Below are 24,607 nucleotides of genomic sequence, written 5' to 3' on the forward strand. Positions count from 1 at the left end.
CTCACCTCCAGTATGAGCTCAGTCTGGGTTTGAATGAACTCACCTACTCCACTTTCTTTTCTTTTTTTTTTAAAGATTTATCTTTGGGCTTTTATGCCTTTATGGATAGGACAGTAGGCTGACAGGAAATGGGCTGAGAGATGGGGAGGGGCAGCAATCTGCATGTCACTCCCCACTTCCAATCTGGTGTGCCTTTGAGCATGTCATTATGGTGTGCCTTTGAGCATGTCATTATGGTGTGCCTTTGAGCATGTCATTATGGTGTGCCTTTGAGCATGTCATTATGGGCCAACATGTTCACTAATGTTCAATATTCAAAAATGTTCATGAACTTTACATGTTCTTCCAAAAGCAGAAAGAATAGCAGCTCTACTGATATTTTAGAAATAGACAATGCAGTTGCTCAATACTGATACTGATTCATTTCACATTCACAACGGCTAGTTTAAAAGTGTGTTAACAATATTCACGAGCTTCCACGCAGTTATATCAGAGTCTGTCTGAATAAAAGTTGCGTAACAACCACCTGTTTGTGCAGGCAGTTAGGGACTACATTATTGTAGAAATGATTCTTGTAGTGAAATTGTAATTAAAAACGGTTTTGATTCGGGATAAGTCTATTGGTTTCATGTTGCCATATTTAGTAACCATTTTATAAAAGCAATAAGCCACGTGAGGCTGTGTTTACAGCGTTGTTCTAATATCACTATACCACAGCCTCTTGGGGCTTATTGGTTAGTGAACAGCATAACTTGTGAGAGAATGAGCTGCTCCCATTTGTATTCCATAACTGTCTCCTGCTTTTATTTTCCACAGCCTTGAGTGATTGTCTGGGGCAACATGCTCCACGCTTCTATTATTATATTTTTTCCCTCCCTTTTTTAATGGTGAATTTGAGAATAGGCTATTAAGCTGGTCCTCCCACACCTGTAAACTGACTGGCATTAACAACTGAGAGGACAAAGGAAGGACAAAGGCAGATACAGTTAAACACATCACAATCAAGTAAGGGATAATGTACAGTGAGGCGGTCATTATTGGAAAATAAACCTGCATGAATAACCACCTCATTGTACATTATACTGCTTATTACACGGCTACCTACGACTACGAGCATCGAGCAAAATACGTCATTTTAGGTTAAATTTTCATTCAAGTTTCTGCTTCCATACAGTAGCAACGTACACAGAGGTAGAGCAGTGGTCTGTGACTCAGAAATAACAGAATGCTGTGATTGATTGACCAATCAGAATTGCATATTCAACAATGCTGTGTAATAAAGTAGAGATAAAACATACTGTAGTGACTAAGCAATGTAAACAGCAATGTGGTCCAGGTGTTTACAAATGTGCTGCAACACAGTTAACTTGTGAAGCAGTTAGTTTGTGCTTTTTTATTAAAGACGGGGTGCCGTGATTTTCAGAGATCTTTCTCCCCCTAAAACATAATCATCAGGTATTATGGTTATACTAGGAGGAAGATTTTTTTCAAAAAAGTGTACAGAAAGTGTTAAAATTATGTTTTTATGTGGACACGCCTCCAGTTCATTAAGTATACCTGGTTCTCACCTTAGCACCTCCTCCACCACCTTAGCACCACCCACCTGTCCTAGTCCCTCCTCCTCCCCATGCCCACACCTGTTGTGTTATGATAATGAGGGGGAGGGTATAATTTTACTATGTCACTAAAGGGCTGTTTTTCTATTGGCACGTTTGACCCTCAAGGTTTCAGCCTCCAGGTAGAAACTCAAAATAGTCAGAGAAGACATAAAACACCATAAAAACACCACCAGGGGGCTTAATGAAGTTCTATCAACCTCATAGACACATGAAAAACAGAAAAAGTGCAAAACCATGGCACCACCTCTTTAAGATTAATAAGTTCGCTTTTGTCATTTCTGGCCGAGGGAAGCGCAGTGGTGCTTCGCGGCGAGACAGTCTCTTCAGACGGTCTCCCCAGACAGCAGGCAGTGGTGGCGATGGTAGTGACCTGCAGACAGCTATTCAGGTTATTTAGTAGCTTATTTATAAACGTTCTATACATTTTTGATCCATAAATAGGTCATGTAGTAATAAATATAGACTTATTTGTCATCTACAGCTGCTATTTTAGAGCTTAGATTTCAAAATGTGCTCCCGTTCAAACGGCCCGCTTTGTCACGCCCAAACAGGCACGCCATGCTGAGACTTGAGTGACAGGTGGCACTCATAACCTTGGACACGCCCAATTATTGATAAGAAGCTGCTTCTACTGCACTTCTAGCTTCGCTTTATTGTTTAGCTTCCTTTGGTGTGTACGAGGCTCACACTTTACAGTGTACTAGTGCTAAAGGGAAAGTCTTTGTTTAATCGTGCAGTGCCAGCATTTGGTACAGGTGGCTGGACAACTATGCAAACCTGTACCCAAATCGCTCACTGAAAATAGCAGATCTACAAGCTCACAACAGGTAGACAAAATATAAACCAGGCATAAAGGATACTGTATGTACAGATGCTGCCTTTAGAAGCTGTGACAAGTGTGTGCATTGTGTGTGTTATGTGCATATCTGCAGTATAGTTTATGCCATGTAAGCGTAGGTGGAGTGCTTCAGTGCTCAGGGTTGATAACATACATATTTTGCACTGTTGATATGCATACCTATATAACATGTACTTCACAGCTGTCATGAGGCATTAGTCAAGCTATGCACCAACATAAATAACAGTGTGAGTGAATGGAGTTTCAAGTGGGCCCGCTCGAGCTGACGTGAAAGTATTAGGAGTCTCCTATTAAAACATAAACTTAAACATGAACTCCTATATCTCCTTTCCTGTGTGTGTGTGTGTGTGTGTGTGTGTGTGTGTGTGTGTGTGTGTGTGTGTGTGTGTGTGTGTGTGTGTGTGTGTGTGCGTGTGCGTTTGTGTGCGTGTGCGAGCGTGTTGCTGCAGGTCCAGCATATCCATATTACCAAGAGCACTGAGCTTGCCCACAGGCTGTTTATAAATGGTGTGAGTATGGGTTTGGGGTGTGTGCACGGCGTGATAAAGAAAGAAAAAGAGCAGCCTGCAGCCATGGATTTATATTCAGAATATGCTGCACGGTAGATCAAGTAGAGGTAAATTACTGGACAGGGGTGGCAATACACTGGGGCCTCTCTGCCTGACTTCTACCTGGAGGCCATCGGAGAAGAATAATATTATTGTTTATCTTTTCGGGGTGCATAGAGCTGACAGAAGGGCTGGGAGGATTGTTTTACCCCTTGGTTTACCGGAGGCCCCTGGGGGACCCTCTTCGGCACGTGCCTCCACAGTTAATTAGATCCTAATGATGAAGAGGTCAACACGGACGTCATCCTCAGAAATCCTCGTCGGCCCACGCGTCCCCCTACACCCCCCCCCCCCCATTCCAGAGGAAACCAAACCCCCCCCCCCACTCTTCCATAACCAAACATCCCAACTAATGGACGTGGTTACAATATCACTGTTTCAACAATACCATGAAACCACATGCTGACCTGCTAACAGTGAACACCATTATTTGTTGACTTGGAGGTAAAAAGCTCTGCAGGTCCGGATGTGAGCACAGGTAATGTTTCACTTTTTCTGTCCGTTTGTGTGCGTGCGTGCGTGCGTGCGTGCGTGCGTGCGTGCGTGCGTGCGTGCGTGCGTGCGTGCGTGCGTGCGTGCGTGCGTGCGTGCGTGCGTGCGTGCGTGCGTGCGTGCGTGCGTGCGTGCGTGTGCACGGCTGTGCATGTGTACGCGCACGGCTGTCTTGCCACAGACATCTAATTCCATACATTCATCACCACCACTGATTCTCCTCAGCATGACAGGGCCAAAGAGGCCGTTACCATGGTGATGTGAACAAGAGGACAGCCAATGAGCAGGATGAAGTCTCACCATTTGTGTCACTTTGTGTGAGTGTGAGTGTGTGTGTGTGTGTGTGTGTGTGTGTGTGTGTGTGTGTGTGTGTGCACTGTGCATGCTTGCGTGCATGCGTGCGTGCTTGCGTGCGTGTGGGGAGGGGAGTCCTGTCTAGGTATGAGTCTGGCGTGAAGCAGTTTTAGCTTATCTGTATACATTGCAGAAGTTACAAGCAAGCAGCTTGCCTCAGTGTGCACCCTGTACCCGATGGTGGCTCGCTAGTCGCTAGCCATACATCTATTGTCACACCAGTTAGTAGACGGGGCAGTCTAGCAGTAGTTGAGCCATGCTGTCCCCGGTGATTCTGAAAGCACACAGAATGTTTGTGGGTCTACTGAACCGTAACACTATCTCTCTCAAGAGGACCCCAGACACATCCCACATAATAGAACCCCCTTCACACACACATACGCACGCATGCATGCATGTGTGTGCATGCGCGCACGCACGCACGCACGCACGCACGCACGCACGCACGCACGCACGCACGCACGCACGCACGCACGCACGCACGCACGCACACACACACACACACACACACACACACACACACACACACACACACACACACACACACACACACACACACACACACACACACACACACACACACACACACACACGCAGTAGTGGCTGGTGGCTCCTGTCTGAGAGGAGGTCTAAATATTTAACAGCATTTTTAAAAGGCTCTTTCTTCCTCTCTCCTGGCAACTGTGAGGTAACTGTGAGGGTAAGCCTCGCCCCGAAGGGGCGGGACGTCACATTCTAATACAAACCGAATAGTGGCACACCTCGCTAATCATTGGACTACCGATCCACAAGCTCTGGGAGTCTGGGATCGACTCCCGCTTGGGACAATGTTTTTTCAAAAACCGCAGACTATTTTTTCCGCCGATAAAGTATAGTTTTGGACCATGACGGAGGCGCGCCGACTCAGCAGACCTTGAGGCCGAGGAGTCGCGCCCAAGCGCCTCCAGGCGCGAGTGCCCGCGACGACCGGCCGATGGTCTGCTAGTCGACTAAGCGCCGTCCGAGTTATGTACCGATAGGGACAGAATAGTAAATAATATTGGTGGGGACTGTGTTTGCCCCAACTGCCACTCACTGCACTAACTTAGCCCGCCAGCCCCGTCCCCTTGTGCCTTCAACGGCATGGTAGAGAGGGTTCGCAGCATGTACGTCTACTGTACTCTGGAATTGTCCAAGGTATATTATGGGCTTTTTGTCAAAACCGTCATACCTCACGTCTTTCCTCGTTATCTCTCCGGCTCCCAGCTCGGCTAATTCCGGCTACGCGGCTAATTCCCGTTTCTTATCTGCACAGGGCCATCGGAATTCCGGGGCCTGGTTTTCCTTTCAGTGGGAAGGAAGGAGAGGGAGGTGGTGGCTGCTTATCACCATGCATGCACACTTGTTCTCTTCTCTTTCTGCTATACCAACCAGACCCAGTCTGCCTTCGTAGCACATGTATGTCTGACAAGTGACAACAGCAATGAACGGCAATGTGTCAGCGCTGAAGATAGTCAGATTGCGTCGCGCATAGTGAGCTTGTATATCGGCTATTTTCACTACTTTTGCTTGACACTCTTGTATGAAGTAGGGTATTAAATGATGAAAAAACATTAAAAGTTGACATTTCGAGATACAAGGTTTGTGGCCGACAGCAACGATGTGAATTGTGCGTGAGTGTGAGTGTGAGTGTGCGCGTGCGTGTGTGTGTGCGTGCGTGCGTGTGCGTGTGTGTGTGTGTGTGTGTGCGCGTGCGCGTGGTTGTGCATGTGTGCTGTAGGAAGATAGTGACTGTATAGGATGGAGGTTCTTTCTTACTTAAGAAACCTCCCTCCTAAGAGACGTTTCGGTGCCAGGCAAGTCTTATCACACACCACTGCCTGGGGGGGGGAGGGGGGGGGGGTAATAGGTAGCAAGATGGACTGAGAAAGAGGGAGAGAGAGAGAGAGAGAGAGAGAGAGAGAGAGAGAGAGAGAGAGAGAGAGAGAGAGAGAGAGAGAGAGAGAGAGAGAGAGAGAGAGAGAGAGAGAGAGAGAGAGAGAGAGAGAGAGAGAGAGAGAGAGAGAGAGAGAGAGAGAGAGAGAGAGAGAGAGAGAGATATAGGGGAAGAAAGAGAGAGAGAAAGAGAGAGCGAGAGAGAGCCAGACTTGGCTCATATTAAAGCAGACCAGGAGGTGACCTTCCTCATTCAGAGGGAGAGCAGGTAATGCATATTGACACAAGTCTGACCCACGTGTGTTCCTACAGATAGCATCTTTAAGCATTCTGCTGCCCCTCTCATCCGCTCTGACCCCTCCCTCCACATTCCAGACATGCTGCAGGGAGATAGAGGGGGCTCTCTCTCTCTCTCTCTCTCTCTCTCTCTCTCTAACCACTTCAATAGCTATGGTCTTTTTTACCCACAGTTTAACAATAGAGCATAAAGGCATTAACAAGGATAAATGCTAAGGCATGTGATGTCATGAGAAAACTAGTGAATTGCACACCTTTCACACCAGGGCTTTGGAGGGAGACAGTGAACCTGCCACTGTGGCCTGAGCAACCATACAACACTGCCCTCTACTGGTGGACATACCACATGACCACAACAACACAGATTCTCTGAATGGTTACATGACTAGTAAAGGCTACTACTACCGAAGGTTATAAACATCTCTGTCTGTGCCATGGTTAATGTGTGTACACCATCAGATGTTATCTTGTATTAGGATGAGGTATAACTTTGACCAAAACAATACAATCTATTCATCAGGGGAGGGGACATATGAAATAATGCAGTCTCTTGTGTTTTGTAGAGTCCTTGTAGACTAGTCAGACACTTCACCAGCATAACCACACACCCCCCCCAAAGCCTCTGTTTCCCAGCTGCGTAGACAGACATCCATGTTTTCTGTCCAGTGTTGTTGTCTGCATGCACATAGTTGGACCACATAACTTAGCGCTACATTAGCCTGTTAATCCTCAATTCCCTGCCCTATTCCAGCTTTCCAACTCTCATATTCCAGCAGCCATCTGACATGGATAACCAGTGGATTACAGCCTAACCCTAACCCCCAGCAGGTCATGGGAAATATGACTGAGATACTATGCAGGATGACCTCTGACACGTAATAACAGATGAGTGTGTGTGTGTGTGTATACGCAAGGCACTCAGATAAACACAACGACACGCAAACAAAAACACACATCCACTCACCGAGGTGTAGTTGGTCTTGCTGTGGTTGTGGTTCTGGTTGAGATTCTGGTTCTCCTGCTCCCGGCCAGATGTCTCTCCAGGGCCGCCCAGTCCATGGTGGGCAGAGGTTCCTCCTCTACGCTCTCCACCTCCCTGTAACCCCCCATCCTCCCCCCAGTCCCTCCACTGCCTCCTCCTCCTCCTCCTCCTCCTCCTCCTCCTCCTTCTCCTCCCCCGATGGCACGGCTCCCCTTGCCCTGGTTGACACTGCAGTGACTGGCCTTGGGGGTCCCCGTGCCGCCCTGTGGCGCGCCCGGGGAGTGGAGCCGGTGGCCTCTGGGCGTGATCAGGTTGCCGTTCCGTTTCAGCTCGTCTGGGACGGCCGCGGCCGAGGTGGCGGTGCGTCCGCCCGGCGCGGGGAGCGGCGGGGTGGTCTTCACATCCTGGAACTCCTCGGCCAGACTGCGGCTGTTCACCGACTTACGGGTGCCTCCGCTGGGGACCCCGGTCCCCCGCGCCCCAACTCCTCCGCCCTCCTCCTGGCCAGGAGGCTGCTGGGAGGTGAAGTCCTCTCCATATTCACTCTCCCACACTCCTCTATCACCTTCTTCTTGTACTCCTGGTAGTCCTCGTCCTCCTCGTAGTCATCCAAGGTGACCAGGTCCAGGGAGGGGGAGGACTTGTACTCGTCCAGATTGGCCAGGTCAAGAGATGGGGAGCAGGGCGTCACCTTGTTGGAGTTGGACTCTGAGCTGGAGCGACTGGACACGTCACTGCCCAAGTCCATGCCATCCTCCCGGTAATCCTGCAGGTAGAACATAGACAGAAAGAGGTGGAGAGAATGACAGGGAGAGAGGGATAGCGAAAGAGAGATGGAGCAAGAGAGTGGAGGCATGTAGAGAGAGAGAGAGAGAGAATGCAGCCACGGCAATGTGGCACAAAGAATGAGAGCAAGAGAGAGCAAGGGAGCGAGGAGATGGGGGGGAAGAGGAAAGAACGAGAATTTAGGGAAGTGTGCAGACAGAGATTACTCACACCACTATTGTGGTTTGAGACCCGCAACCACAAAACACTTCCTGGCTGGCACACAGGAACTTCCTTTTGGGGCAGATTTTCTTGCAGCATTGTTTTGGTCCCTCCGTGATGCACCTTGTTCTTTACGTAGTCAGCCACTCTGGTGTATCTCCTCTCTTCTATTGTTCTGCCAACCGCCACATGTTAACCATTTTTTAATCCGCACTATACGATCGATTCCTCACTTCTCCTGCCAAGCCCTATATTATACCACATCCGTTTCTTGTCATTTTATTCTCCTCACCCGGTGCATGCAAATGCACAATGCGTACGTGTACGTATTCAATTCAATGCCTTTATTGTCATTGAGGGTGCAACGAAATGACCACACTATTGTGTATTTGTGTGAGCACATTCAGAGCCTTTGTGCCATGGACGTGCCAGGCTGATTTCATGTGTAGCGAGTCACTGACACAGCATCGGGCCACATCGTGGCTGAAGGTGAGTGACACGATCATATTCATTTTTGTTATGATACTGTGACAAATAATATTGAATAATAACATGTCATAAATACACATATTGCAAGGCGTGTGAGGTATGACCGTTACTTCACACCTGTGCAAACACGGGGCATTGCTGACGTCAAAGTGCGGTGCAGAATCTATCTATACAGTGTAATTCATTGTGACTCAACTCCTTGGAGAAGGGACAACTTGCTGATGCCGTGCAGAGATACAGGGCCACTCTGTCCTGAGAGATCTGTATTTGTCCATGGAACAAAAACAGGCCAGAGAGACACTGGCGTAGGAGAATATAGGATAGGATATAGCATTGTTGCCAGTGACAATGATGTCACTGGCAACAATGCTGCCACATGCCGTAACAACAATATTCAATCACACCAGTGAAAATGTGCTGATAAAAGGGTTCAGTTACATAATGCATGTTGCTTGGTCATTGATGGGAGGCCATGTCGATGACGTCGGTAGAGGGGGCACGCCACAAAGATGTGTGTACCCACTACCATCCTTTTTATATGTCATTTATATAGGCTATAGCAGGGGTCTTCAACGTTTTTTCAGGCCAAGGACCCCTTAGCTGAGAGAGAGATGAAGCAAGGACCCCCGTGACTCATTGACTGTCATCAGTGTTGTGTAAATCAATGTTTTTAGACATTTAACTATACATTTAAATATGCACTTAAACCCTCAACACTTGGTAAACTTGACCTTTAGCTCCTTAACGTGAGGCGTTGTGAGCTTGTAGATCTGCTATTTTCAGCCAATGTTCCCCTCAGAATAGGGATGCTAGGGTTCAAGTGGTTAATGAAAAGCAAAGATCCTATCACACAAAAATGTGGCGTCCGCCGGCCCCCCTGTAGTAACTCTGAGGACCCCCTAGTCAGGGGTTCCGTGCCCCTGGGCTATAAGGCTACATGGCCTATATGTTCCTCCCCAAGATTGGAGGTCAGCATGTCATTTAGCCAGAACTGAGGTGATACACTAGAGTCCAGCTTTTTAGGTGCGACTGTGAGCAATATAATAAATAGGCCTGTGCTACTGCATGACATATTAGCAATGTTTCAATTTATCAACAAGGGATTGCTACTGTCAATTGCTCTGCCAAGTGCCAACCTTACCGATGTGTTCATCTAAGGGACAGCCTGCCACAATGAGCTGGTCACTAGTCCCAGCTATTTGCAAAATGGTGTGTCATCCTAGCTCCAATCTGGGAACCCATTCGGTAAAAAAAAAAGAGAGAAAACGTTTTTTTCCCCTTTTGTTTTGCCTCTGGGGGCACCACCTCCTTTTTTGAATAAATGTAATAAATGTATTTTATTATATATAATATAATAAATATAAAATATTATTATTATAATTATTATATTTAAAATAATTAAGGGAATTATTATATAAATATATTGATTTAATAAAAAAATTTCAATAAAGAAGTGTTTTAATGCCGTCTGTGGCCGATTCTGTCAGAAGTTCCCAATGGGCGGTAGTGACGGGTAGTGACGGGTAGTGACGGGGCGCATCCGGTGAAACCCGGAATTACACTAAATGTAAACAGGAAGTAAACGAGGGCGAAAAAATGGTGTTCGGCCAAAGACGGCATTAAAACACTTCTTTATTGAAAGATATGGATTATTACATTAAACTACTACCCCGTAGAGCCAGTTAACATTTGGGGCTTGGGGGTAAGCACCTTTATTTTCACATTTGTACATGTTTGGAGTGTCTACGGGGCATAGTGCAGAAAGTCCATGTCTCCATGGGGCGTGAACCCTACAACTCTCGTAGATAGAAGACAGAATCATAAATACGTCTACGAGGGTTGTATACTACAGCTAGCACGCATGAATGATCACAAGCCTTACGCTTATATTTCCAAAGATAAGCCCTACAACATCGATCATTTAGTAGGCTATGCGGAACGCCGTTCATTCTTAGCATACTCTCTAATGATGTCCCAGGAGAAACCTGATATCCTCCCCGGCAACAGAACAGTGGTGCCAGAACCGCCCAACATCACAGGGCGGATGACAGCCACATAACAACGGCTGTCACCCCCTGAAGAACATTATACACTAGTAGTCCATGAGCCAGAGCCCCAAAATTGAGCAATGATTATCGAAAGAGTGGGCAAAACCAAACCTATATTAAATTGTTCATAGGGTCAATACGAGTAAATAAATATATGATAACCTTTCCACAGGAGCAGCTTTTTCATGGTTATCACACATTTTGTTATTTTCCCCATACGTACATGACAGGTGAAAAAATGACAAAGTTTAAAAAATAGCTATCATGATGAAACTTCCCCAGTTGATTACTTACATGAAGACAATGATTTATCGTATTACAAGTTTTCTGAAATTGTATATTTAGTCCATGAGCCAGAGCCCAAAAATTTAGCCAGATATTGAATATTCCCTCGTTAAAAACCTTTGACTCCAACATCTTAACAAAATTAAATAAGAATGTTGACTCTGGCTTTGTCCAATGTTCCAATGTTGATTCTGGAAAGTTATGCAAATTCGGGCGTACTTTCCTAATGCCCAATTTGCATATTAAATATAAAATTTCAGAAAACTTGTAATACGATAAATGATTGTCTTCATGTAAGTAATCAACTCAGGAAGTTTCATTATGATAACTCTTTTTCAAATGTTGTAATTTTTTCACCTGTCATGTACGTATGGGGAAAATAACAAAATGTGTGATAACCATGAAAAAGCTGCTCCTGTGGAAAGGTTATCATATATTTATTTACTCGTATTGACCCTATGAACAATTTAATATAGGTACGGTTTTGCCCACTTTTTCGATAATGAAATCTTGTCTGGCTCATGGACTATAGGCTACACACTGTTCAAATGCAAAGTCACACACCTTATGAATCATAATCTGCCCCCCAAAAAAAGTAGCCAGCAACATCACCACCGTTCAGATGAGGTAATAATACTCACTGTCATGTTTTCTGTAGGTTCTCCGCTGTCTCAAGACATCGTGAACTAAATCCCAGCTCTAGACAACGGCGAATGTTTTTTTTAAACAGCTTTATAACAATAAGGTCAGGTGGTGGTGGTGGTGGTGGACGGTGGGCTAGAGGAGCCTATACGCTGGTCAGGTCGCCGCTATACCCGGATAAATCCCATCAGAGAGCCGGAAACAGGTGACAAAGATTAAGACGAGACCAGATCAAGTTGAGACCGCGTCTACTGTTGTCCTAGTAACAGCAGATGTTGTCCACGGTGAAAGAACACGTAGCTGTCCTCGTCAATGCCTGTTGTTTTTTGTTTTCATATCACAATGTCAAAACATACCGATCTGATTCTTGTTTGGATGAAGAAACGTCAGACAGACGAACACTCACGTTGCGTTGGGCGCTGGCTCTCCGTTGGTTTTGTTGTTGTTGAGAAACAGGAAGACTCTTTCCTGTGTCAGTCTCTCTAACAATAGATTTAAACGTTTTATAAATGCTACTATTCGCCATTGGAGTCATTGTGTGTAAGGTACAATATCTATTCAGCCCATTTAAAGCGTGGAAATAAACGCATCAATGAATACATAAATAAATAAATAATTGTTTATCCCCTCGGGGATTCGAACCACTCCCAATGTCAGCATAAATTCACCAGACAGGTGCTTACACCAGTGAGCCATTCTTCTCACAACAATTGCGTACCGTTAACAACTCATACAGTATACAACCAGCCATTAAAAAAACAAAACAGACATGGTCGCCAGATCAACTTGAGACCTCAAGTCACCACACTGATTTTATTTTACTGGTCTCTAACACACGGCTGTTTAGTACAGATTTGTTTCTCAAATATCTCACCATGATCATCTATTATTCATTATGGCTACTTAGAAATAGTAAATATGACGCATGATAGGTTAGATAAACTGTTCGTTTATGATCAATGGTAGGCCTAATGATCAATGGTTATTTATATTGACCAGATCTGTAGAGGGCGCAGGTGAGTAATTTAATACTCACCTGCAATACATATTTTATTTTCTGCACAAAAAGTGTATTATACAGAGAAGGTGGTGTGCTGAGATGTAACCCACCGTGGAGAATAGTTTTTCAGCAACACAAAACAGCCTTTGTTTCGATGAGTAGCAAAATCGTTTTCTTTAGTTTTACTACAGTTGGAGACCTCGCACGGTAGTGGAATTTGCAGTCAATGGGAGGAGCACCGCTCCTAACGGAGACCAGAGCTCTAAATGGACATGCCTTGAAATGCCATTTTCTGTGCAGCGACTGCAACTGTATCTTAAACATACTATTTCCAGGTGATTAGATTACATAAACATTAGCTTCAATAATTTGTAGGACATTTAAAATTGACTGGTCAATAATCACGTCACTGTAATGTGGGGTTTCAGACACTTTTGGCCATATTTTCTCTATAATTGGTCATGTTATAAACAGTTTATCTAACCTATATCATGCGTCATATTTACTATTTCTAAGTAGCCTATAACATTAATGAATAATAGATGATCATGGTGAGATATTTTAGAAACAAATCTGTAGTAAACAGCCGTGTTGGAGACCAGTAAAATAAAATCAGTGTGGTGACTGAGGTCTCAAGTTAATCTGTGACCATGTATGTTTTGTTTTTTAATGGCTGGTTGTATACTCTATGATTTGTTTATGGTACCTATTTGTTGTGAAAAGAATGGCGCACCGGAGTAAGCGCCTCTCTGGTGTATTTATGCTGACATTGGGAAGAGTTCGAATCCCAGGAGGGAATGAACATTTATTTATATATTTATTAATTCATTGATGCGTTTATTTGCACGCTTTGAATGGGCTGAATAGTGATTGTACCTTACACATGTTGACTCCGACTCCAATGGCAAATAGTTGCATTTATAAAACGTGTAAATCTATTGTTAGAGAGACTGACACAGGAAGTGGTTGTCTTCCTTTTCCTCAACAACAACAACAAAACCAACGGAGAGCCGTCCACAACGCAACGTGAGTGTTCGTCTGTCTGGCGTTTCTTCACCCAAACAAGAATCAGATCGGTATGTTTTGACATTGTGATATGAAAAAAAAACGGCATTGACGAGGACAGCTACGTGTTTTTTTCACCGGGGACAACATCTGCTGTTACTAGGACGACAGTAGACGCGGTCTCAACTTGATCTGGTCTCCTTACAATTTGAAACACCGGCCCGGTAGGTAGATGATTCAGAGCGCCGGACCCGGTCAGTACAGTCATCGCTGCGTGTAGGCTGGCCGTGCGCCGTGGAGTCAGAGCTACGGTATAGCCTACAGCCACACCGGAGTCTGACCCACTTCAGTCAAACAAATCAATAGAAAAACAGGAGACTTCAGAATCAGATCCCCGCTTCAGGTCACTGTCTGTCTGACACCCTCTTTCTTCAACGGCACTGGTCAGAGTAACGGCTCAGCCTCAGCGTGACTGTCTGCAACCGCGCTCCTATACTGTAGCCCTACGTCGACTGGAAACAGCCAGTGGTGGAAAAAGTACTCAAATTCTTTACTTAAGTAAAAGTACCAATACTGCAATATAAAAATACTCTGTTAGGGCGCGCTCCCACCAAGAGTTGGCTGGCCGCTGTTAAACGCAGGTTGTGCGCGGCCACAGTTTTTTGCAGCCAGCGGATTCTAAAAAACGGGAGTGTCGCGCCTGTCACTCACTTTCAGGAGCCTCCCCGTAGTAGCCCGCACCGCCTGCGCCAGCTTTGGGAATGTGCTGCGTTTGTGTAGGGCTGGTTAAGTCCCGGGAAAGACGCACTGTGATTGGCCAGTAGTCACTTTGAGTGGCAGTTGGGGCACACCGCCTGCTGCCTTGAGCACCATGTTGCTTCCTGAGTCTTGAGACGGTCCGCCTTCGACTCACCCGATTGGACAGAGGGAGAAAATCAGCGCCTGCCTCCAGCAGTTTTATGCTTAGTCGCGGAGAGCAGATAAACGCAAGGTCTGCGTGACTAGCGGAAAAATCTGCTCTTGCGTGAATCCACGCATTTACATTGACAATGCATTGGCAGATTCTGCAAACAGCGGCCAGCCAACTCTTGGTGGGAGCGCGCCCTTACAAGTAAAAGTCCAGAATTAAAAATTTACTTTAGTAAAAGTACAAAAGTATTGGCATCAAAATGTACTTAAAGTACCAAAAGTAAAAGTACTAAATATTTGAAAATAGCCGATCTACAAGCTCACAACGCGTCGCGATGCGACGCGTTGTGAGCTTGTAGATCTGCTATTTTCAAATAGCCTAGGTTTAAAATAGGTTTAAAGTGGTTAATGTATATATCATAATTTATATCTGAAAAGTAACTAGTAACTAAAGTTTTCAAGTAAATGTAGTGGAGTAAAAGTACAATATTTGCCTCTGAGATGTAGTGGAGTAGAAGTAAAAGTATTGGAAATTGGAAATACTCAAGTAAAGTACAAATACCTCAGAATTGTACTTAAGTACAGTACTTAAGTAAATGTACTTAGTTACTTTCCAGCACTGGAAACAGCGTAGCCTACGCTCCTCCGAGGAGCCCCGAGTCCCGTGTGGGCGACGTGCGAGGGCTTTAAGAAGCGCACACACCTCCCTTATAGCTCTGCTATTACACAGCCTTCATAACTGTGGCTCTAGCAGTCTACACACCCTCAACTCTGTGTCGCAACCTGGCTGCAGTTCACTTCTGAGTGAGGAGAAAAGTGACGACGACAAAACACTGGCTGGCCCAACCTTCTGCACCCACTGACCACCTTGCCCAGGATGGCAGCTGAGAGAGAGAGAGAGAGAGAGAGAGAGAGAGAGAGAGAGAGAGAGAGAGAGAGAGAGAGAGAGAGAGAGAGAGAGAGAGAGAGAGAGAGAGAGAGAGAGAGAGAGAGAGAGAGAGAGAGAGAGAGAGAGAGAGAGAGAGAGAGAGAGAGAGAGAGAGAGAGAGAGAGAGGCTATCTAGGTGAATTATTTAACATAGCTGTGGTGTTCTGAATATTTCCAATGCTATTTTCTGTCACAATGTGAATGCATATAGAGCTACATCAACCTTGGGGAATCTCAAGGACCCTTCTGTTGTCATAAAAGCCTAATTTATAGCTACTTTGTTGCAGGACCATGTCACTGGTCAAATATAATAGATTTTCAACAGTTGAAAATCAGGTTATTTTGGGAGAGTGAAAGGGTAGAAAGGGTTCTCAAGTCATTTGGCGCAGATGTCAAAAGGATTTTGTTGCACGCAGGCAGACAGGCCACACACACACACACACACACACACACACACACACACACACACACACACACACACACACACACACACACACACACACACACACACACACACACACACACACACACACACACACACCAAAGCACCATGCAGATGGCAGGTGAAGTGTCAAACCAGAGGAGGCTTAAAGAAAACCTGGCAGGATATCTTCATGTTTCATTTCACTCCCTTATGTAGCAGCTGGTAATTTACATATTCAGACGTGGTAATCAAGCTAATGTCATTGATAAACTGCTCCAGTACACACACATATACTCCATAATCCTCTTTGGACCATGAACTAGAAAGTCACACAGCAACATCTTGAACAGACATTTGCACACAAAACGACCAACCGTCTTTTCTCTCTCTCTCTCTCTCTCTCTCTCTCTCTCTCTCTCTCTCTCTCTCTCTCTCTCTCTCTCCTCGAGCAGAGTGATTTACTGGCTGCAGGCAAACTTACTTTAAGGTCAGAGTGCCTTCATGATTTCATAAAGTTAGTCTTTTTGGTCTAAAACTATTGTATAGATTCATTGTAGTGCCAACTGATAATAACTATGATGTCAATCGCCATCATCTCCTGGAGCAAACTCAGTGTAACATTTCCTCTGTTTCAGTATAACCTCCAATACAGTGTTAGACATAATGTTATCTAATATGCACAGTAGATAAGAGTTTAGGGAGTTAAGGGAGTTTAGGGCACCTGGACGATGCAGGAAAATCAAGGCCGAGAGTGAGACTGTGAGACAGCCCTTGCCTGCTCGATCCCCTACGATGGATCAACAGCGACTCCTGTTGGTGATTTTTAAATGTTTTATAATAATCTATAGCATGTATATGTAAGGGCTTGTCAAAAGAGATATGACTCCATTACAAACTTCTAGATCAGCTTGAGAGGGATGTATCTCGGAGCTCCGATGTAATATATATCTGGTGTAGTATCACTTTTGTATATGATAATTCATTCTGATTGTTTAATAGGCTCATAAATAATTGTAAACTTATAGCAGATCTACAAGCTCACAACGCGTCGCGATGCGACGCGTTGTGAGCTTGTAGATCTGCTATTTTCAAATAGCCATGGTATAAAATAGGGCTGAAGTGGTTAATGTATGTTTTATAATGTAATATAATTATATCTGTAAAGTCACTAGTAACTAAAGTTTTCAAATAATTGTAGTGGAGTAAAAGTACAATATTTGCCTCTGAGATGTAGTGAGTAGAAGTAAAAGTATAGACAATTGGAAATACTCCGGTAAAGTAAAAGTACCTCAATATTGTACTTAATTAAGTACAGTACTTGAGTAAATGTACTTAGTTACTTTACACCACTGCACTTTACATAGATCCACGCTGTGTTTCATTATTATAACCGTCGCTGTCGGCCAGAAACCTCTTATCTCCATATATTCTAACTCTTTTGTGTTTTTTCGTAAATTAATGCCCTACTTGATCATACTACAGTGTCACCCAAAGGCATAAAGTAGCAGATCTACAAGCTGCTGGGTTTTGAGCTTGTAGATCTTGTTGAATTTGAATCCTGAAAAGTAAAGGTTTAGGGATATATGAGGTTTCCACCCGACAGAGACGATAACCATCCGTGCTCAGTGGTGTGAAGTAACTAAGTACATTTACTCAAGTACTGTACTTAAGTACAATTTTGAGGTATTTTTTACTTTACTGGAGTATTTCCAATTTTCATTACTTTTACTTCTACTCCACTACATCTCAGAGGAAAATATTGTACTTTTACTCCACTACAATTATTTGAAAACTTTAGTTACTAGTTACTTTGCAGATATACATTATTATATTATAAAACATACATTTACCACTTTAGCCCTATTTTATATATTAGCTATTTGAAAATAGCAGATCTATAAGCTCACAACGCGTCGCGATGCGACGCGTTGTGAGCTTGTAGATCTGCAATTTTCAAACATTTAGTACTTTTACTTTTGGTACTTTAAGTATATTTTGATGCCAATACTAGTTACTTGTTACTCAAGTTACATTTTGAACTCAGGCCTTTTACTTGTAACAGAGTATTTCTACATTGCAGTATTGATACTTTTACTTAAGTAGAAAATTTGAGTACTTTTTCCACCACTGTTTGCTGTTGCAAGGTGTAGTCACGCAGGTGTAGCCTAATTGCTTATAAGGTACTAGGTAGGGTAAGTGATGATAATAAGTGTTAAATTGATCTATATTCTGATAATACACATTGCTACAGAGAATGTGTTCAGTAAAGGAGTCTCCTTGTTCTCTCCAGCTCTTAGATAGAGAACACATTTTCAGGCCACGATACCAATACCAAGAACTCACACAGGATAAACAAGTGAATTTGGAAGTGATGACACAAAGAAATGAGCAGCCAAAATTGGAACTGTAACACTATAAAAATGTAAGCTGATAAATGGGTACTCTCTCCCTGATTGGCTGAAGATTTGCAACCCACCTGAAAATGTATTTTATTTTTATTAACACTCGCATGGACTGCGCCATTCCCCAGAGCTGGAGAGACGGGAGACCCCTGTCACTGAACAAACACTCAACACAGCAATGATTACCATCATGTAGTGCTTAAATCTTTTAACAAAAACGTTCTGTTTTCACCCCAAAATAACACTTACTTAATAATTGTCCCCCATCCTGATGAAAACACATATAATATAATATTGCTTGTATTTGACTGCACATGCTTGCGTGACAAATGTTGTTTGGTTTCAATTCTAGTCCTAATTTTATAATTCTATGGGGTTGCAAAATCAGGATGGTGGTAGTCCACGTTTTCTTTTTCTTTACATTACTTTAATTTTAATTTGTAAAAATGTTATCATGTTTTCTGCAATCTTTCATATTTTGTTGGTACTTATGTTGTTTGTTTCAGGGTGGTATAGTTTAGAAATAAATCAACTTAGAGTTGGTAGTTAGTATATCATTCCACTTATGTCACCATCCGCTGTGTTGTGGCTGCCCCCTACTGGTGATTGTAGGGTTGTGCAGCGCCCTGCATAATCATCCACACACACACACATTACTGGCAACCAGTAAAACCACAGTCTTGTAGGCTACTGTTAGCCACTGAGTAGCTCCATTGTTCATGGCTACCAGATATTGGTAGTCGTAGGTTGCTTATTTGAGCTTGCTTCGTAACATTGTCTAAAAAGGAACGTTAGACAATCGAGTTTGGCTGAGCTCCATAGTCTGCCATGCTGCAGGATTCATCCACAACCTAACCCCACATTACCGGACTTCTCGCAGGCAACAGATTAAAGGGGGTGCTCCTTCCATTCCGACATCTCACCACTCCGACTAGTGGCTTCCGCGTGCGGTTATGGTTAGGGTTAGGGTTAGGTATAGGGTTCGTCAACGTCGGAAAGGCGACATGTCGGAAAGGAGAAATGCACCCAGATTAAAGGCATGGATTGAGATGCTTTGCCACTGTGCAGATATTGTAAAATACAGGCACATCATGCAGACCTCATTCATAGACAAACATAAGCCAGCAAGATCATTGGAGACAAACAAATGAGAACATACAACCGTTCCTTAACCAAAAAGGACATTCAGGTTTATAATGATTCTACACACCCTCTCTTCACTCATCATTTGAGCTATTACCATCAGGCAGGAGGCTTAGGGTCCCATTAACAAACAAACAAAAAAGGTACAAGAATTCATTTGTGCCATTTGCTGTGGACATTTTAAATAAGTTTGTATACTGCATGGCCGAGTGCCAAAGGTAGCTTTACATTTTATGTTCATTTTAATGGACAAAAAATGTGTCTTTATCTTAAAAAAGAAAAGCAGCAGCGTTAAACGTAACATTCCCATATTGTATGTGGAGAGGTAGGTGTCACAAACACCCTGGATGGATGGTGGCTGGTGACACGCGTCAAAACATGCTGTAACATAACACAAACACATCACAATAATAATAATAGTATTAATAATACTTTAAAACAAATACTTAAAATCAATAACATACAAGCCTGTCAGATGTTTTGATGACGTGAATGCAAATCCAAGGTCAGCGAACTCACCTTATATATTAGCCTACATTACGCTATATATTACTTTACATTAAAGTAAGAAGATTAGATGGCTATGTTCCATTCGTCATGTTGACCAGCAGGGAGAGCTCTATAATATGCAAACTAGCTTCTTTCAGCAGTCTTGATTTAGTACACTCATCGCCCCTGCCACTTATCATGAAACTGGAGGCAGTCAAGAGTAGTAGCATTGGCCAAGGTACAACACCTATTCTCATACATGTTCCACGAAAGTCACGTGATTTGACTGATAAAACTGTACACCTAGTGAGAAATGGACTGGCCCTAACACTCAACACGCAACATTATATTTCACAGTAAATGTGAGGGTGGTCTGGGTGTTCCCAATTTTGAATGGGCATACATATATTGCTACGGGCCGAGGCTCCATTTGTTGAATATGTTGAACAGTGATGACCAGTATGTGCTTGATCTTCTCTATTCTTGGACCTAAAAAGACGCAAGATCCCACCCTGGCGTGTGGTTCTGATCCTAGCTTCCTAGGCTTCAAGAGGCCAGACTTAAATGATCTGTGCTGCTGGGCTGAAGTTACCTTGGGGTGCAGACCATCTCACAGCTAGGCTACAGATGTGAACTTTTTTTTTAAATCTTTGGCAGCCTAGGGCACGAGCACAAGTTGGTTGTGAGGGGCTTACAAATGGCCGGCCTCTCCAAAAGGAGGGCCTAGCAGTTAGCATTAAGGTACTGCTCTGTATCAGCTAAAGCCGCTCAATTTGGAGGAGGCATTGTTTCCTTTATCCATGATTAATGTCTGCTGTGTCTGACAAGTATGTCAACTATATTGTATCTAACAATATTCTGCCGTCTAGGCACTTTGTAACTGGCTGTTTTCCTATTGTCTGACTGCACTGGCAGTGTTTAGGTCCTTTGTAGGCATGCTTGTACTACGTTTATGTGCATATAAATATTTTGTGTGTGTGTGTGTGTGTGTGTGTGTGTGTGTGTGTGTGTGTGTGTGTGTGTGTGTGTGTGTGTGTGTGTGTGTGTGTGTGTGTGTGTGTGCGTGTGTGTGCGCGTGTGTGTGTGCGTGTGTGTGTGTGTGTGTGGGTGGGTGGGTGTGTGTGTGTAGGGGTCAGGTCATACATAAGAGGAAACAATTATTGGTTAGTTTCCATGGTAATCAGACGCCTCGGATGTGAGTTATCGTCCTACTGGTGACTCGGCATCATTAGTGTTAGGCTGCTGTGAATCAGCAGTTCCTGTATACTGCTTGCTTTCTAAAGCTGATTCATGTCCTTGTCGTAGATTAGGTTCAATTAAAATTGTATTATAGTGCCGAATCACAAGTTGTCTCATGCAGAACCCTTTACATAATAGAGCAAAGATTGGAAGTTGTCCCACCTGTCCTGAGCAAACCTTTTGTTCGTTTTCTTTTTTTGCGAAGGTGGTTACTGGCAATGGTGGAAAAAGTACTCAAATTCTTTACTTAAAGGGATACTTCACTTTCACATAAAATAAACATTAATTTTTTTATTTATTTTTTTTAAATGAAAGAAGTTATGGCAAAATAAAGGCCCCCTCACATATTAGTAGGACACTCTAATGCGTGAGGGGGCCATGAATTTTCCATTACTTTTTTCATTTATTTTTAATATATTTTTTAAATGTTTATTTTATGTGAAAGTATCCCTTTAAGTAAAAGTACCAATACTGCAAAATAAAAATACTCTGTTACAAGTAAAAGTCCAGAATTAAAAATGTACTTGAGTAAAAGTACAAAAGTATTGGCATCAAAATGTACTTAAAGTACCAAAAGTAAAAGTACTAAAATGTTTGAAAATAGCAGATCTACAAGCAGATCTACAAGCAGATCTACAAGCAGATCTACAAGCGACGCGTTGTGAGCTTGTAGATCTGCTATTTTCAAATAGCCTGGGTATAAAATAGGGCTAAAGTGGTTAATGTGTGTTTCATAATATCATAATTTATATCTGAAAAGTAACTAGTAACTAAAGTTCTCAAATAATTGTAGTGGAGTAAAAGTACAATATTTGCCTCTGAGATGTAGTGGAGTAGAAGTAAAAGTATTGGAAATTGGAAATACTCAAGTAAAGTACAAATACCTCAAAATTGTACTTAAGTACAGTACTTCAGTAAATGTACTTAGTTACTTTCCATCACTGAATACAAGGACACGGTTTTGTTGTGCTCAAAGCCTCAAGCCTGAGTGACTCGACGCTCAAGTTGTACAATCCCATAGTTTAGAATGGATCCTAAAGTCCGAAGGGACAGTTGTGGGTTTTATTGGTTGTTGTTGGTTGTCAGGGGAATTTCACAACCAATCGATGGACGGGCTCTGCATGAGCACGTCTGTTGCAGGATGCGGTGACAGCGTCATGTCAATGTAATATGAAAACTAAATCAATTGACCTAAACCCAAATCCTAAATGTAGAAGTGTACTACACTCCTTATCATTATGTATGAAAATGTTTTGAAAATAGCAGATCTACAAGCTCACAAAGCACTGCTTAGCAACATGTTGTGAGCTTGTAGATCTGCTATTTTCAAATAGCCAGTGGTGGAAAAAGTACTAAAATGTTTTACTTAAGTAAAAGTATCAATACTGTAAGAGCCATTTGAGCCATTTTGTTTCTAAATTGATGATGTCACCACAGGGCTTGGTCAAGGCCAAGGTTGCCAGGGTTACAGGGTATTTAACCCTGTCTGTAATCAAGGGCAGGTGTTGCTGATAGGAGGCAAACAGTTTAGTGTGTTTAGGAGGGCTGTTGATTTAGCCACTGTGCGTTTAACTGTTTATGCTTCTGTATTTATTATTTGTATACTGGAGTGATTGGCACGAAAGCTACTAAGAATAAATGTTTTTGTTATGAACTTTACGGACGGTTTGGACTTCAGTTATTCTAGCACACGTCGAAACAACCCTAGCTGTCGGCAACCAGTAGTGCCTAAAAGTATAGGACTTTAGACACTACAAATACTGCAATCTAGAAATACTCTGTTACGAGTAAAAGTCTGGAATTCAAAATGTACTTGAGTAAAAGTACAAAAGTATTGGCATCAAATTTCAATCAATTTCAAGTTCTCAAATGTATAAAAATCTTTTGAAAATAGCAGATCTACAAGCTTGAAGATCAGCTATTTTCAAATGGCCCTATATAGGGCTGAAGTGTTTAATGTATGTTTTGTAATAATCAAAATATTCAAAGTAACTAGTAAATAAAGTTTTCAAATACTTGTAGTGGAGTAAAAGTATAATATTTGCCTCTGAGATGTAGTGGAGTAGAAGTAAAAGTATTGGAAATTGGAAATACTCAAGTGAAGTACAAATACCTCAAAATTTTACTAAGTACAGTAATTTAGTAAATGTACTTAGTTACTTTCCACCACTGCAAATAGCCGAAGTTTAAAAAGGGCTGAAGACTTGTGGTTAATGCATGTTTAGTAATAATATTAACTAGAAAAAGTGCTCCTCGGAGCACAGGTCTCCGCCAGGTCAGATAGGTTATTGTGGCCTCCTGGTGGCGCTATAATAAGCCAATGTGAAAAGGGTGCCATTTCTTCTTAGGCCTTTCAATCGGACACTGCATTCATGATTTGAGGCATTTTGTTCAAATTCTGTCAGTGTTGGGTCATTTTTGAGGTCAGGTAAATGTTGCAAGTATGATCTGATATTCAGCATGGCGATAGTTAGGGTGGAGTCATTTGGAGCAAGTGGGATCTGTTGGGATACTTGTAGTTGTGTCTTGCGTAGTCGAGTCATTTCTTCGAGTACAGCAGGGTGAGTTTTGATTTGTTTGTCATGAAAGCTGAGGAGGTACAGGCCTTGTAGTGATGTTACTCTGCTGAGTGCAACATAGACCTGACCCGGGTTGAAGATGCCCTTTTTCTCTACGGTGACTACGATCTTGTCCAATGTTCTTCCTTGGACTTTATGAATTGTGCATGCCCATGCCAGAGTAAGTGGGAATTGTACTCGTATTGCTTCTACAGTGTTTTTGTAACCAATTGTGTGTGCATGTCAGCACCTATGATAGTTTGTATACCTGCTGTCTCAAGGGTGGTTGCTACAGCAAAAACAGTTTCCATCTTTAGGTACATCAAAGATGGTCAGTTCACTGCACTTAACATAATCTGTTAATTTCTTGTACAAATGTTCTATATTGGGTATAGATGAAGTTGCAGAGGTGGTTTCATTCTTGTTTGGGTATGGTCGTCATGGCTTCCGGCAATTCACTGTTTTCTCCAAGTGTTGTTTTGCTTGATTGCAGTTGGGTCTTTGTCCAGGAGACTTACAATATCTATCGTTCCTGTATACTTTCCAGGTTTTAACTCTGCCACTGATTCTCTGTAGAGCATTCGTTCACAGGAGACACAGACATAATTGGGTCCACTTTCTGACATCTTCTTTAAGAATGCGGCAGCAGCTTTATCAACTTCTTGTGATCTGTACCGTCTCTTTTTACTGGTGTTATGTGCTTGTTGATGTTGTCTTTCATTACTTGAATACTTTGACCAGTTCCTTTTTTTCCTTTCGATGTTCTCTACAGACTCTTGTACTTTTTCTTCCAGAGATTGTAGCAATCTTTGCTGTGTCATGTTGTCAGCATTTATGGCTAGTCTTCGTTTTTTGTAATTTAGGGATTATTTCTCTCTGATTAATTTCATTCTTTCTCTCTGTTTCTTAGCTCTGTTTAATTTCATTCTTTCTC

The 24,607-nt window shown here is 43.0% G+C and overlaps 1 protein-coding gene and 1 pseudogene across 2 annotated transcripts in view; one reads left to right on the forward strand and one right to left on the reverse strand.

Annotated features, from left to right (window-relative positions):
• LOC308077554 (connector enhancer of kinase suppressor of ras 2-like) overlaps nt 1-826 on the forward strand; it is a gene marked incomplete at both ends in the record, with an annotated part of 41,007 nt that extends 40,181 nt beyond the window's left edge. Inside the window, 1 exon segment of the mRNA XM_080418303.1 lies at nt 817-826. Coding sequence (XP_080274429.1) covers nt 817-826 — 10 coding nt within the window.
• Nucleotides 827-907: 81 nt separating this feature from the next.
• LOC308077555 (IQCJ-SCHIP1 readthrough transcript protein-like) lies at nt 908-9,858 on the reverse strand (annotated as a pseudogene). Its single transcript, XR_013935027.1, has 4 exons — nt 9,743-9,858; nt 7,108-7,891; nt 6,398-6,470; nt 908-951 (listed from the first exon to the last, which is right to left on the reverse strand). The product of XR_013935027.1 is annotated as an IQCJ-SCHIP1 readthrough transcript protein-like (transcript).
• Nucleotides 9,859-24,607: the final 14,749 nt, after the last annotated feature.

The sequence above is a fragment of the Gymnoscopelus braueri genome (assembly GCF_963280865.1).
Source record: "Gymnoscopelus braueri genome assembly, chromosome: 21".
In the NCBI taxonomy this organism is placed as follows: domain Eukaryota; kingdom Metazoa; phylum Chordata; class Actinopteri; order Myctophiformes; family Myctophidae; genus Gymnoscopelus; species Gymnoscopelus braueri.